This window comes from Scyliorhinus torazame, chromosome 12 (assembly GCF_047496885.1).
Source record: "Scyliorhinus torazame isolate Kashiwa2021f chromosome 12, sScyTor2.1, whole genome shotgun sequence".
NCBI classification, from domain to species: Eukaryota; Metazoa; Chordata; class Chondrichthyes; order Carcharhiniformes; family Scyliorhinidae; genus Scyliorhinus; species Scyliorhinus torazame.
The window spans coordinates 193,266,310-193,282,712 of NC_092718.1; the positions used below are offsets into that span (position 1 = coordinate 193,266,310).

General features: G+C 41.9%; 1 protein-coding gene across 2 annotated transcripts in view; it reads right to left on the reverse strand.

Moving 5' to 3' along the window:
* Positions 1–255: 255 nt before the first annotated feature.
* The window catches only part of acaca (acetyl-CoA carboxylase alpha), a 363,222-nt gene continuing 347,074 nt past the window's right edge, over positions 256–16,403 (reverse strand). For both annotated transcript variants that reach the window (XM_072469570.1, XM_072469569.1), the window contains exons 54-55: positions 7,284–7,420; positions 256–5,380 (exon numbers count right to left, since the gene is read on the reverse strand). In XM_072469570.1, coding sequence (XP_072325671.1) covers positions 5,254–5,380; positions 7,284–7,420 — 264 coding nt within the window. In that variant the 3' untranslated portion in view covers positions 256–5,253. The remainder of the gene's footprint in view (positions 5,381–7,283; positions 7,421–16,403) is intronic.

Sequence of the window (16,403 nt, forward strand, 5' to 3'; positions counted from 1 at the left end):
TTAGCTGCAGAATTAGTGAAACGGAGTACCCCCACAGATCGAAAAAACCTCGAGGGAGGCTTCTGTGGAGAGAATGTTGCATTTCCAATTATTTTGTTGAATTGCTAATTTGGTTATTGCGCCAAGTGTAATTGTGATGGGTATTGGTGTGCAATTCAATTTGTTTTAAATATTTGTGGGACTGTCTGATTGGAAATGAATCCGACCTATCCTTGTGGCCTAGATGAAGAATCAGACAACACAAACTGCAGAGACTCAATTTATTTTTTTTATTTTTGATCTTTTCAATACTCTCGAGATTGAAGTTACAAAAGCCTTAAATTAGAAAACGTTACGACTTTGATCCTTAGCTTTGAGACAGCACAAAATTCTTTTTACACGTAATGTGACTAATTTCCTTGCTTTTCTCTCCCCCCAACCCCCCCCCATCAAGTACATTTGTGGTTTATCAATCAAAATTTGGAGTTGTTTTCAAACCCAATTTTATCCTCCGCTCCTTTCTTGTGGGATACACAGTCTGTCGTTACTGGCTCCTCACCTAAGTGGTTATTCGCAACAATCAATGAATGTCCACCAAGGGTCATTGAGTAGTAAGCAAAAGTGGGAAGCCTAGTTAATTTCCCTTTCCCCAGCACCAAGGTCAATAATAGTGGTCCAAGTACTATCCTGGCTGAAATCTCCAAACTAGAGTACGAAACAGGGCATATTTAACCATGATGAGTTGCACAGCTCATCTCTGCTTTCATCAACAGCTCAATACTCTTTCTATTAAGACACATGACTATTCTGTGTTGACATAGCAAGATGTAAGCCAGTTTAACAGCATTTCCATTGCCGTTTCACACAAATCACACCAACCCTCAGTGTGAGATTTAGCTTCTCTGTCTTTGCCATATAGACACCGTAAAGGTGCACTGCTTTAGCCTCTAGTCATTCTATAATCTATGGCCTGCTTAGTGAAATGAAGTTCAATGATACTCACAGAAAAATGACCGCCATGTCTGCTCTTCACCAATGTATAAGGAACTGAAAAATGGAGTTTGGAGCGAGGGGATAGAGGAAAGGTCCCAGCAGCTGAGCAGTAGCAGCGTGAGCATTGTGAATGAGCCCATAGCACAAAATGCTGCCTCCTCTCCCAGCTGGAACAGGGTCTGGGGACAGGGGAAGAATTATATAGCGCAGGAGAAGGTCATTCAGCCTGTGTTGTCTCTCTTAAAGAGCACATGAAGTGGTTTAGGGTGAAGATTTGGGAGTTTTTACAGAAAATCTTTTCTCTTTTATAAAAAATGCCCAACAACGTTATTCAAAAAAAAGTATGAAATAAATAAAGTCAATTTTATACTTCCATTATCAAATTGCATCTCAGGATTCTTTGGCTGGAAAATGCTGACCCACTGCTTCAATACAACACCACAATTTTGTCATTAATACATTCCATTACTTGTTCAACAGCAAACAGGACTCCTTCCCTCCTTTTGTTTATACGGGGTAGGTGAAATTCCTTTCAAGGAAAAACATGAGAATGAATGTTTTTCTTTGTATTTAACAACCCTGGATAGGATTTCAGCAGCAGCACAAGTCTGAAATGTGCAATTTCTGATAATGCCATTTTATTTTCAGGGTCCTGAATCGCCAAAGTAATTGCAGAAATTTCACCCCAATTTGCTCAACTTTACCGTTCATCTTTTGATCATTACATATTTGAAATTCTAAGGCAGTCTGATTGCTGATCAAAGAGCTTGGATACACAGGTTAAAAATATAAACAATATCACTAGAAAAATAATCAATTAGATGTATAAATTAAACAGAGTAACAGGACTTTAGAATTTGCACCATGAGACTCTGTGCATCATGAATGACCCAAACGTTAAGGGTGAACTCTGGTCTTAAACTAATCATATGGTAAAATTCAGGAGACGGGACAGCACTGTGAAGTTTTTTGCTCACTTTGGTTGGGACTGTGCACAGTAGTAGCTGAAGAGTTTGCTAACTGTTTAGATACTGTGTAATTTCCTTGGAAACCCCAGGGTGTTTTCCACCATCACATCATGGCACCTATTGTCTACAATGGTTAATCATAATGGAGGCGACAAATGAAAATTCTACATACCACAGTTTCTTAACGTACAGTAATTTGTCTATTAGGCACAATCACTGTCTTACCATAGGCACCACTATGGAATACAAAGACGAGCAAGAACTGCACGCTCTTGAACTGCACTTTCTGCTCAAGGACAGTAACTTGAGTTGCATCCCAAAAGCACGTCAAACTAATTTGATGAAGTAGTTGCCGTGACTGCCCTTTTCTCCACAGTGCCCCCTGTACTGAGACAAAGGAATCCTTTTTCTACCACATGTGGGTGGAGGTGACATCTCCATGCAGCAATCCCTGCTGGTGGGCCTGAGGAATTGTTGACACAGTAACAGGAAGTTCCAAACAAATTTCACACACATAGCTTTAAAAATACGATATAAACCTAACCACAGGGTAAATCAGTGGGGCATTCAATGCACATAGTTAGTACTCTACATATGCAATACACTTACAAAATATAATTAGTTACAAAGCCCAAGCAAAAATCATTGGGCATTACTGCAAAGGAAAAAAAGCTCTGTTAAATAAGTAATTCATTATGAAGCTGTCTAGAATTGAACAGATGCTGTTTGCAGTTAAAATTAGGGGACCACGTTCAAAGAAATGGCCCCTGTGAATATTTATCAGTGAACATTTGACCCATTTACAATATTGGGAAGGTATTCTCTGAATACTAGCCGTATTAAAATTGTAAACCCATTCTTTACAAATAAGTTTTGGATTTTGCTAGTTGTTCAGAGAAGGTCTTCCACTGGTAGTATTTAAAAGTATCATCGTAAGAGAAATCAGCAGGCAGCCTTTAAATGGAGGCCAGTACAGGCTTTTTTTAGCTGCCTAAATTGGATGGTTGTAAGAGTGTGAAAAGAATATGCAAAAGACAGAGGTTGTACTTTTCGGGCTGAACTACTATCCTATTTTGCAATCTTTTGAGACTCCGTGAATCTGAACTTTCACTTTGTTTGGGGAAGGTATGAACCCCTCTTTGCCCCCAGCTTCTTTGACCGCCTTGGTCACTCAACTCCATGTTTAGCCTGCACTTCCACACGGCTCTCAACTGAAAGATGCTGAGCTGAACATAAAAAGTCAAGTCAGTCGCTTTTCTTCATCCCGCCCTCTCTTGGTTCGGAGATTTAAGGAGCTGCTCCTTAAATGGGCTAGTCCTGACCCTCCAGTTTTTGTCTCTCCCATGTGTAGATGGAGCAGGTCAGGTGAGGTCAGGAAATTGGGGGAGGGGGGGGGGGGCATTGATACCACAAATATTTTTACTGGCCTTGTGCAGTTGTGTCAATTTTAAAAGCAGCCAAGTAAAACGGGGTGAAAATCTAAACAATTAATGGTCAACCTTGACCAAGGTATCAACTGACCAGCCCACCCAACGTTCTTCCAAAACTGCTTAAAGACCCCAGTAAGAGATGACACAGCAGATCTTATAACTCCTCCCAATATCTTTACTGTTATTTTAGACATGTTACATGATGTAAACTAAATATTTCGACTCTTGCTAAAATGTGCGTGTTTGTTTCCCTAAAGTCACACACTGCTGAGACAATAGAAACATTTACCGTGGCTGCAAAATATTACTAATGGTGAGAAGTGATTTAAAGCTACAAACTATTCTAACATAGAATTCTTACAGTGCAGAAAGGAGGCCACTCGACCCATCAAGTCTGCACTGACCCTCCGAAAGAGCACCCCACCTTGGCTCACTCCCCCACCCTATCCCCGTAATCCCACCTAACTTGCATATCTTTGGAATGTGGGAGGAAACCAGAGAAAACCCACGCAGACACGGGGAGAAAGTGCAAACTCCACACAGTCACCCGAGGCCGGGATTGAATTTAGGTCTCTGGTGCTCAAGAGTAGCAGTGCTAACCACTGTGCCGCCTGGACTGAGTTGGTGCACTGTTAAGTCCTTTAGGATAATACTGGCAAAAAAGGTTAACCAAAGCGATGGCCTACAGTTTATTAATGTCACAGTGAATAACATTTTTTCTGTCTATTTAATCATTCCTCCTCATATTATCACCCTTGTACATTTAAACTGCCGACCCTTCTTTTCCGCACTCAGCTGACACTTTTCTTTCACAGAGTCCTCCTGACATTTCATTACTGGTGTTCTCAGCTTTCGTGTTGGATTTGGCAATTGTTAGGCTTATGGTAAAATATGAAATTGTAATTTTGCCCGACTGCAAAATCAAATTAAAATGGCTGGTGCTGAAAATGGCCACTGCTCCTCTTCCCTCAATAAATACTTTCCCTTAAAATTGGTCCATTGGCATAAGCATCTTTTGGATCCATCTGTCAATTAACCAGCAGCGTGCACCAATAAAAATTCCAATTTGTAACATGGTTGGGAACAAACTCTGATGTTTTTTTATTTATCAAAGACTCATATCTTCACCTGGTGTACACACTGGTTCATTAAAAAAGTTATGGGACAATCTACTGGGCACCTTTTCTGCAGTCATAATTCACCCTACGCTCCTGTCTGCATTTTTTGCACAACTGTTTTTAGTGACTTTTACGTCAGCGGCAAATTGTGGGGATGGGGTGGTGCTGGGTGTAACTTTCACTTGGCTGTTTTAACTATTCTTTCAAATCAGCCCTTCTTTTTAAATTTTCTTTAAATAAATCAGAGCAGCAGTTCAGGATGGTGAAGGTAGCTGATTGCATAAAGAAATGTTAAAATATTTCCACAAACCACTCTACATCAATTGCTTAATTAACTAGCACTGCAAACCACAATGTACTAACATGCCCTTCATGAGGTGCGCTGTCATTTTATGCCTGCAAAAGAACTGGGAGTGTAATTTGATTATTGGCAGCTTGATAAGAATTTTATGGGCCAGCAAGTGTGAGCATTTTATCTTTAAGGCATCTTCTGTACCTTTCACGAGGACCAGAGTTCATGGCGCAAATCAGTGCCAGGAATGCATACATTTATATCAAATCACAATCTATATCTGGTCAAATGAAGTTAATCCTTTTCTTACATCTCAGATACAAATGAAAAAAATGGTTACAATTGTATCTGTGCAGTAGTGTTCATTTTTCTGTGCTTGAGTATCCGCACTCTGTAACGTCTTCGGTATTCTCGTCCGCTTGGCTTTTGTGATAGAATAGTCAGCTCCCTGCAGAATCCAGTCTGCATGTCCTCTATGTTGAAGCAGGGGCATCCATTGACGACAGAATGCGGACAATTTCAGCTCTCTGAGTAGGTGAGATGTGTTGGGTCATGTGAACAATAGAATCCATGGCAACCTCAGGATTGGCCTGCACCAGACTGCAAAGACAAGGTCCAATCAAACCACTGCTTTCTGTAATCTTAACAAGCGCCTTGTGACTGACAACATTACAAAATGAGACAATTACAATTGCAGTGAAAAAGATGACTAATTTGCTAACAATACATTAAAAATGACAGACATAAAATGTTCAATTAGCGCAAGTATTAGGTGATGTAATTTACATCGGAATACATTTGGAACCCAGAAATCCTAAAGAGCAACTGTGGACAACTGTGTTGTGAACAGACTGTGCATCACACCAGGGCTGCTTGCTTGTTCTTAAAGAGTTATTATCTGGGCGAGGTTCCACAACAGCCAGGAATGCCCAATTCAACACCACTATTTTAAAATCTGTTGCATTTTACCATCACGTTAAGTTCATGATGCAATCACTATCACCCCTGCAACTTCCAGCAGCTTTCACAACTCGATGCCAGCTTTTAGTTTAACTTTAAAAAGTGATTCTCATATGATTTGCATCCCAAACAACACGAGCAGCATGGTAGCATAGTGGTTAGCACAGTTGCTTCACAGCTCCAGGGTCCCAGGTTCGATTCCCCGCTGGGTCACTGTCTGTGCGGGGTCTGCACGTTCTCCCCGTGTCTGCGTGGGTTTCCTCCGGGTGCTCCGGTTTCCTCCCACAGTCCAAAGATGTGCGGGTTAGGTGGATTGGCTATGCTAAATTGCCCTTGGTGTCCCAAAAAGGTTAAGTGGGGTTACTGAGTTACGGGGATAGGGTAGATATGTGGGCTTGAGTAGGGTGCTCTTTAGAAGGGCCGGTGCAGACTCGATGGGCCAAATGGCCTCCTTGTGCCGAATGGCCTCCTTCTGCACTGTAGATTATATGATTTGGTGCACTGCTCTCCCCAGACTGGGAAGTGGTCTGCCCGGGAACTTGAGCTCCACTGATTCCTCTCTATTTTCTCCCAACCCCAGTGTCCTTCTGATTTCCCATTGTCCAATTTAGTTAACACACCTATAACCTAACTGAAAATTAATACCTTGCTGTGCGAGGTTCCAAGAGAAAATATGCAAATTCTTCCAAGAAGCACTTGGAAGATATGCTGGAAAAATGTTTGGGAAAAAGGTTGATGGACATTGTGTTCATCCCTGCACTGGCTGCACAGGGTTCCTGCTAAATGCATACTCAGTATTATTGGTGCACACAAAATAAAGTCAGGAAAAGCACACAAACTGGGATCCACTTGTTTTTGTGGATAAAAGGTTGCAGAAGTCACGCGTATATATGTATTCTGGGAGTTGGAACGGAGGGGTTGTGGGTAGTGTTTTTGGGGCGGAAGGTATGTCCTTCTTATCCTCAACTCTTCAACTCTAGCAGTTACAACTATCACTACTTTACATCTCAGAAATGTATGCCTCTGCATTTAATATTAACAGTACAGTAGCAAAAAGCCCTATTGTCCTAGACTTCATGGTTCCAATGTCAGGTGTTTGTTTATTTTCCTCTTTGCATCTCACTGGGGAGGATGGATTGGCAACTAAATCCAAGGCCTCTACTATTGCTGCTCGCGAACCAGCTATAGGAAGCTAAATACATAGTTTGTACAATCCCAACACGCTCACCCCAAATTAGTGGATCTCCTGTGGCATTGCCCATTTGAGTTGGACAATATAGTCAATGCTTGAAAGAGGTGTAAAAGTCAGCGGATAGCAGTAAAGTGCTTTTTTGATTGCTTCTTGGAAAATTTGAGACAATTATAAAAGTACAGTGAGCTTTTTCCCCCCTGTTATTAATCAGTTTTGTGCTACATCTTTCCATTTGAAGTGTGATGAACGCTAATATTGGAGAGAGATTTATAAACTGCAATGCCAGTAATCTTAAAAAGATTAAGAGTTTTTGGACAGCTCTGTAAAGAGCAAAATCAGAGTGAATCTCACCTTCGGATCTGTTTGAGAATATAATCCCTGCAGATGTACTTGATATTCTCATCAATGACTGAGCGAGCGCCTTCCTCCTCCAGTAGCTGTTTCTCCAGCCATTCAACTACATCTTTATTGTCATCCCACAGGTAGGCCTGTAAAGGGGAGAGCATCGTCAATGATCCATTTCCTACTTATGCTGTAAAAGTGAATGAAAATCTTCAGGTGCAACTCTAAGGTGGAGCTTAAGGGCAGTTACAACGGATGGCGTCTATTGACATTGGGTTTTATCCAGTTCACATGGTCAACCTTGTAGAGATGGGAATTAGTTCTGCAAATGAACAGGCTGGATCTTTGCTACTGAGGCAGGCAGCTTGAATTGGGAAATATCCCGCTTCGGCAGACCAGTTTCAATACAAAAGGGCGCCCATCACTCAATTTTCCCAAATCCTAACCATGGTTCACACCTCCTCTGAGCACAGTGGTTAGCACTGTTGCTTCACAGCACCAGGGTCTCGGGTTCGATTCCCGGCTTGGGTCACTGTCTGTGCGGAGTCTGCACGTTTTGCCTGTGTCTTGTGTGGGTTTCCTCTGGGTGCTCCAGTTTCCTCTCACAAGTCCCGAAAGACGTGCTTGTTAGGTTACTTGGATATTCTGAATTCTCCCTCGGTGTACCCGAATAGGCGCCGGAATGTGGCGATTAGGGGATTTTCACAGTAACTTCATTGCAGTGTTAATGTATGCCGACTTGTGGCAATATAGATTATTATTACATGAATCACAAACCATCCAGAAGTTGGCATGCCTTCATTGTGAGGGAGAATGAGCTATCTACTCTCGCAATGGAGCCGGCTGGCCAGGTCAGCAGTGCAGGGTGCGGACTCGCTGCCTACACTGTACCCTTAACCCACTCTGGTAAAAACTGCTGCTGCCGGGAATGGGGTTTGGAATCCTAGAATCTGGTCCCACCAGCCATTTTAAAATATTTCTGGAGTCAGCCTGACATCGCAGAAATCAAGGCCAACCTCTTAATGTTATCAAAGTTTGTTTATTTGGTAATAAATATCTTTTAGGCCTCAGTTCCAGTTCTAGAGAAGTCCTCAAATTCAGTGACTGAAAGAAGACAAGATCATATATCTGAAGCAACTTAAAACTGTAAAGGAAGGTTATCATTCCGTGTGAAGCAGTATGTGCATAGCTCCAAATGCAAAGCATTCTCCTGGTTCTCAAAATAGAACTCTAAATCCGATAAAGAAAATTTTGCACCATGTTCTTTGAAGCTATCTCAATGGAGTTTGCAATTCTGGACCCTTTAGAAATTCCTGTACAATAGATACCTTTCAAAAGGCCAAGATATTTAATATCTTTATGCAGTGACATGTTTTTAAGTTAACTTTCTGCAGGGTATTTTAATGTATAAAACTATATGGCTTAAAATAAAAACTGTGCTCACTTGCCAACAGTTCGTCAACTAATTTTCATGTGGCTCTTTGGCTAAAGTTATCATTGCAATATTAAATCATAAACATTATACAGAGTTCCAAGCTCCACACGCCATCTGCTCAATCAGCTCATCTTAGTCCGAACAGCAGTTAGCTGTTCTGGCATTAACACAACCCCCCCGTTGGAAGAATTTTCCTTTGGTATCCAGTGACCAGCCTCCCCACACAGGCGCCGGAATGTGGCGACTAGGGGCTTTTCACAGTAACTTCATTGAAGCCTACTCGTGACAATAAGCGATTATTATTATATATTATAAGTGCATGAATCTGGACATCAGCTGATGACAGCGTTTGTCGTGCTGTCTCCATGGTTAAATAGCCTGTTTACAGCCCCTTATTGGTCTCACATGACAAATAGCCACCTAGTGGAGGGCTGCCTGCACTCGTGAAACTGAAAGGCAGCAAGAGTCAACAATTTCAGGAAAGGAATGGAGAAATTGGGGATTGAAAAAAAAAATTTTGCAGAACCTTTTATGCCGAGAACGATTTACGAAAGATGAGTTTCCCAGGAAAATGAGGCATATTGTGGAGGAGTTGCTTCTTAAGCACACTGAACAATGCACCTTAGGTAATGATCTCTTGTAGACAGTTTGAACGGCAGAGGAATTAACTTTTTTCCTGATATTGGCCACAGACATTTTGCTTCCCACAGGAGTTGACATTAACAGGTTAACTGGGGAGAATGGTGCACAAGGTTTCAGCATTAAGGTTGCCCCCGAAGGTCTTTTCTCATGTCTATGCCTACCTTATTACTGGGATAGTGATGCAACAAAGTGATACGAATTGTGTAGTTTTACCTGCATTTGAAAAACATTTCATAGGCATTTGAAGACAATGAACAATCAGCTGTGTTGTGATACAGAAGTGGCCGAGCCCTTGCAGTAAACAGCCAATTGATGGATTGATTCTCTCCTGCTCCTTTTGCCTTGGTCCTCAACTACCACAAGCCTCCAGCTGCATGAGATGAGCTATATGTAGCCCTGGAGTCTAGCAGGTGCAATATGCTTGTCAGTGTACCAAATAACCTCCTTTTCTTTTGGTTTTATGAGGATGTTCTTCCCAATAGCAACTGGAAAACAGCTCAAACTTGTTTCCAGAGCTTGAAGTCAAATGCGAGAGGTTGCCTTTTGGTAAAGAACATACCTTTTTTTGATTTGGCCCTCATCCATCATACAGACACGACAAACTAAAACCGCTGAGCCTTCTACAATCTCAGGACAGAACCTTGCACTTCACAGGGCTTTTGTGTTTTCTTTCGTACCGAGTTGGTCATGTGGCTGACTCTTTAATTTTCTTCCAAATTTATTTAAATACACTCAGTGAATCCATTTTCCTACAAGCTCCTCGGGGACCTACTCAAAGTGGCAAGGTCGTCAGCGTCTTAGTGAGCTTTGCAGGTAGGTTTGTTTCATTAGGGGATGTCCAGGATGCAAAGTCAGCAATTGAGTATCGGGGGCAGGCGATGATGCTGCAGCCATGCATCCCAATTCAGCTCTAAAGAACACAGTTTGCCAAAATCATCTGTGGAGACTGTCACTGGATGTTGCCACTTCAATTCAGGATGGACTAAACTCAAAAGTGACAATATAACTCGTCAGTAATCTGATTCCTGACTGAAAAAATGAAAGAGCCATCAGGTCTCTCCCTGTGTGTAGACTAACTGGCTTGATTTTCAACAACAGTAAATATTGGAAATACAGATACAATAAAGGGTATACACTCTGAAACAATGCAGCAGATACTGATGGATCTGCATTTTCTGTTATTTCAGATTTAGAGCATTTGCAGACTTTTCTTTTATTCATTTGGCTTGCGTTCACAGCAGCGCATGCCTGCTGCAATAAAGAACTGCTTGGGCAGTCCACTGGGCACAGAAGTTTAGAATGATTTGGATGCTAGTAGATAGCTGGCACTCACATCCGTGCTCCCCTAACATTAGGATAGTTGTCCTTGAAGCATTGCTCTATGCATACATACTCAGTGCATCTTGTGTCATTAGCTTTAGTGCCACTCGCAAAGGGACACAAGGCAGTTTTACTGTAACAGGACAGATTGCTGGACCCACTCTACAGATGCCCATGTCATATATGTGGTACAATTGTCCACTTTAATTATTCGACAAATTGGAGGAATATTTAGAAAACATTGGCCTGATTTTGCAGCCAGTGGCAAATGAATGGCATCGGGTGTCATTACGCTGCACTTGCCCAGGGCAATCGATGGGTTTTTGCATTAGAAGTGGTGATGATTCTAAATTAATTTCAGTGGAGAGCCCTCTACAGGTGATCTGGGACCTGTGTGAACGGGACAAACAACTGTGCAGCTTTAACCAATCAGATTGAGCTTTTCGTTGAACATCTGAACCGGGAACTTACGTTAGAACATTTAATTCATTGATAAATCACATACAGAAATCAAAATAAAGAGACGGTAAAGGGATTAATAAAGAGATAGAAATAAAAGGTTTAAAGAAAAACTTCACCTTTTTTAAACCCAGAATTTGAAGAAATGAGACATCACACTTGTAAAAGTTAATTTTCTGCGTTGTTGATGTTACTTGGTATTAATTAAGACATATCACGCTGTTAAATATTCATTTATTCACTTCCACAGAAACGGGCACCCTCCCATTTTTCTGGTGTGTTTAGTTGGCATTTATCACGCAACTACAATTTAACATTTCCATGTATCTCGATGACAAGTCTCTCAGCGGGACATCATTCTTATGCAGCTTCTGAAGGAGCAGAGCAACTCGCATAGCAACAAACTTATTACTATGCTCGAGTGGTTTTTGGAAGTTGCTGTTAGGTTTACTTAATGATAAGTGCTGAAAAATATGGCCAGTTAAAAACAAATTTACAGCTTACTAATGGCTTGGCGGGTAAAGGCAGTTTTTTGGTGGGGCAGAACCTCAACTCCAATCCCTGGTTTACACTCAGTTGTTTTCCCTCCGGTTAGGAGAGAGCTGCAGCCCAGGTTTGGGGGGCAGAAGAGAACAAAACTCAGCTGGGGTTTCCTAATTATCATCCTGCTGGAAAGTTGGATGTGGACATTAACTGAGAACAGTCACAAGGTTTAGTTCTAATGCCTTCTTAAAGCCTTTTGATAATCATTGCCTGGGTTCATGACACCTGGAACAAGGTTGTGAGGATTTGCTAGCACCTGCGAGGTCTCAGCAGATTGATAGTCAGAACTGGAAGGAATAAAAAGGTAAAGTATTTTAAACAGAAAATCATTCTACCCCTATATTCTCCAAATCACCACCACCTCCGGCTGACCCCCGTACCCCACATAAAGATCACTCTCCAATGCAAGGTTGTGTTTCCAAGGCTCTGCAGTGACTACTATCCTGCTATCCTACTTGCAGTTTATATCTGTAGGCCAGTTTATATAGATCAGCTTCTCTGGTAGCTTCTTTTTAAAACATTTTGGCCACATAAACCATACTTGCTTCACAAAAATGCTTCCCAATGCCTTTTTGACAGCTCCTAATGCTAAAATGCATATTCATGGTGCGATCTTGTCATAAGCTTAAACAAAGTAATACTTGGCATGTGAGGTTGAAGATTCAAAGGCTGTAAATGACTGTTCATTTTAAGCTTGCATAAGAAGAGCAGATTTAGCCAAGAATTCCAGCACTTGTGGTTTAGGAGAATATTTAATACCATTAATAATTTTAATCCTTTTGGTTTTAATTAAGTAACAGCACGCCAGTTCCTATCAACACATTCCAGGGTGCAGATTAATTGTAGCTTAATATAATCAGAGTTGATTATTGTAAGTATTAGTTAACAAAACGCCTGCATCGAAAGCACCTTCTACCTGGGGAGGTTGGCATGGCTCCAGAGAATTTTTTGCTTTGTGCACTGATGGATATTTGAAACAATGTTAAGACCAAGGTTGGGACAGTCTTTTATTTTTGGTTCCCAACGAAGTTTAGAACTTTATTTTCCTATTTTGCTCATGTCAGACACCTTGTCAGTTATTAGTCTCTTGAGGAGCTACTGGAGCAGTGTGAGGATAAGAGAGCACTCTGGATTTGACTTGGCCCCTTTGATCTTTTCTATTCATTTTAATTGGAACTGGTTCTATTTTTTACTGAAATTGCCCCACTTTGCAATTTCTGATTTTTAGGAAGGCTTTTCATGACTTCAATGTCAAATTAAAAACCCAGTGTTTACTTGCTTGCAAGCGCAAACTTTACATATAAACAACTCACTCGTAAATCGCCTCGCATGCTCTGGTGACACACTTGCAGCTCTGCTGTACATAACCTCATAGAAACTTAGAATTTTTATTGGTATGAAGTCTCACTCTCCTAAATTATTTGCAATTGTATTGGAAAGAGCACAGGGCAAACTCTGTTGCCGTTTAAGACACATCCAAGCAATGTAAATAATATCAATCTTTTAAGTAATGGATCGGATTGTGACATTCTGGGTAGATCATATAAAAATGCAAATTCTAACTATTTGTTCCTCATTTCTGAACTTTCATTTTCACCATCCATTTAACTCTACCTTTTTACATTTTACTGATAAGAGTGCAATGCCACTTTTTTGAAGTTGATATTTTGCATCAAAATTTCAAATTATCCAATGAACCACAATAATTTTAAGCACCAAAAATAAAAATAGATCAGCTAATTTGACTCAAATCAACTTTGAATTAAGAGGGGCAGATTGTATACAGTTATTGCCCTGGTCTATGTAATTCCTGATGATAACAGATATCCACTAATCCAGCCATTTAATTCAGCACCTTCAATCCAGAATGTGTCGGCACCCCTGCACACCACTGGGATCTGGCATGTTTTCCTTTTTAAATTGTATTGTTTCGAGTGATTTATTTTTGAGAAGAACAATGCTGGAAAATTTAGCACATTTCCCCACATGAGCGGTTGATGCATTAAAACAGAAAAGTTCAGATGTGCGACAGAAACAAATATTCTGACGCTAAACCACACAATCTTTAAACCCACATATAGCTGTTCAATACAAGGGCTCACAATGCAAAATGTGACAAAATGTTTCATTCTCAAGGACTAGCATCACTTGCCTTGATAAGTAAAAACATTCCTAAAATGTACTCTTTATATTTTTGTCCTTTGGGAGCACCTTGTATTATACATTGGGAGGCTGTGGTCACAGGGAACTGCTACTGTGTTGTTCCTTGACACAAAGCAATTCCTCAGATTCCCTAGATCTGACCTACCATCAGATTCCATACTTTAGTTTGCTGTAGTATTACATTCTGTTCCTGCTCTAATAAAAGTCAGGCACCTGAAGTATTAACCCGGTTTCTTCCTCCATAGTTGCTCCCAACATTTTAGGTTTCATTTCCGATTTCCAGCATCCACAGTCTAATTCGATGGATCTCCCGTATCTAGGTATTGGGACACTCAGAGGGTGACGCCCCAGTGACGGGACTGGAAGTTGATTCTTCCAGAGGGGCGCAGAGCAATGCTGGTCACCTGCCTTGGTGGTGGTCCAGGTGCTTCCGTATTATATGCTCTTGTGTCCGTACTTGGTCCATAGATACATAGAAGATAGGAGCAGGAGGAGGCCTCTTGGCCCTTCGAGCCTGTTCCGCCATTTATCAAAATCATGGCTGATCATTGAATTCAATAGCCTAATCCTGCTTTCTCCCGATAGCCTTTGAGCCCATTCGCCCCAAGTGCTATATCTAGCTGCCTCTTGAATATATTCAATGTTTTAGCATCAACTACTTCCTGTGGTCATGAATTCCACAGGCTCATCACTCTTTGGGTGAAGAAATGTCTCCTCATCTCTGTCCGAAATGGTTTATCCTGAATCCTCAGACTGTGACCCCTGGTGCTGGACACACCCATCATTGGGAACATCTTCCCTGCATCTACCCGGTCTAGTCCTGTTAGAATTTTATAAGACTCTGAGATTTCCCCTTCATTCTTCTGAACTCCGCGAGAACATTCTTAACCTAGTCAATCTCTCCTCAAAAGACAATCCCGCCATCCCTGGAATTAGCCTGGTAAACCTTCGCTGTACTCCCTCGAGAGCAAGAACATCCTTCCACAGAGGAGGAGACCAAAACTGCACACAATATTCTAGGTGTGGCCTGCCAAGGCCCTATATAATTGCAGCAACATATCCCTGCTTCTGTACTTGAAACCTCTCGCAATGAAGGCCAACATACCATTAGCCTTCTTTACCACCTGCTGCACCTGCTTGCTTACCTTCAGCGACTGGTACATAAGGACACCCAGGTCCCGCTGCACACTCCCCTCTCCCAATTTACAACCATTCAGGTAGTAATCTGCCTTCATGTTTGTGCATCCAAAGTGAATAACCTCACACATCAAAATTATACTGCATCTGCCATTGATTTGCCCAGTCGCCCAACCTGTCCAGATCATGCTGTAGGATCTCTGCATCCTCATCACAGTTCACTCTCCCAAAGACTGGCCCAGTCTGTTGCACCACCATCCCAGGAATCTATTTGGCGCCGTCCCTGAAGTTCTGGTCGTGAACCGCGTTTCCTGGTTGGAACAGTCTGGTCCGCACCTGGCTCTGTCGTTCCTTCTCCCCAATATTGGGGAACACTAGGCTGAGGCGAGTCCTGAGTCATAGGCCCATTAACACTTCTGCCGGTGATACACCGGTCATGGTAAGTGGTGTGTTGCAATAAAAACTGAGCTAGTTGTTTTTCCATGGATCCCATTATCTGCTTCATCAGACACTTTTGGAAGTTTGCACCGTCTGCTCAGCCACCCCATTTGAGGAGGAAGAGTGTTATGAGACTGTGCAGATAGGTCATACCCCATTGGCCATCATGAATTGTCCGAACTCTTCGCTGGCCATTATCTGTGACCACAATCTCAGTAATACTGTGAGTAGTAAAGGAGAGCCGTTGCTTCTCAACTATTGCCCTCAATGTGGTGGATAACATTCAGTAAACTTCCAGCCACTTGGAATGGGCATCCATTATGAGCAGAGACATGGACCCCTGGAAAGGCTCAGCAAAATCAGGGTGAAAATGCACCTGTGACCGGCCTGGCATCCCGATAAAAGTAATGGCGCTGCAGGCGGGAGTTTTGCTGCTCTTGGCAGGTGGCACACTGTTGGGCCAGTCTTTCTTTTTGCCATCCAGGCCTGGCCACCACACGGAGCTACAGGCTAGCCTCTTCATCTTTTAAAAAAAATATTTTTATTCTCCTTTTTCACATTTTCTCCCAAATCAGCACCCACCAACAATAAACAATAAGCAGCAATGAATATAATGTCAATCCCCATATCAACAACAACAATCCCATCCTCCCACCAACCCCCAAACAACTGCCCGCATGTTAACATAAACAAATAACAAAAAGGAATCAGGAATCACTCATAGTCACCATTAACACACACAGCCCCCCTCCCCCCAATCCTCTCACCTCCCCCCCCAAAAAAACTAATGTTCGATGTTATCCAATTCTTGAAAGTGCATAATGAATAACGCCCATGAATTGTAGAACCACTCCACCCTTCCCCTCAGTTCAAACTTAACCTTCTCAAGAGTCAAGAATTCCAGCAGGCCCCCCTGCCAGGCCAGGGCACAGGGTGGAGAGGTTGCTCTCCATCCCAACAGGATCCACCTTCGGGCGATCAATGAGGCAAAG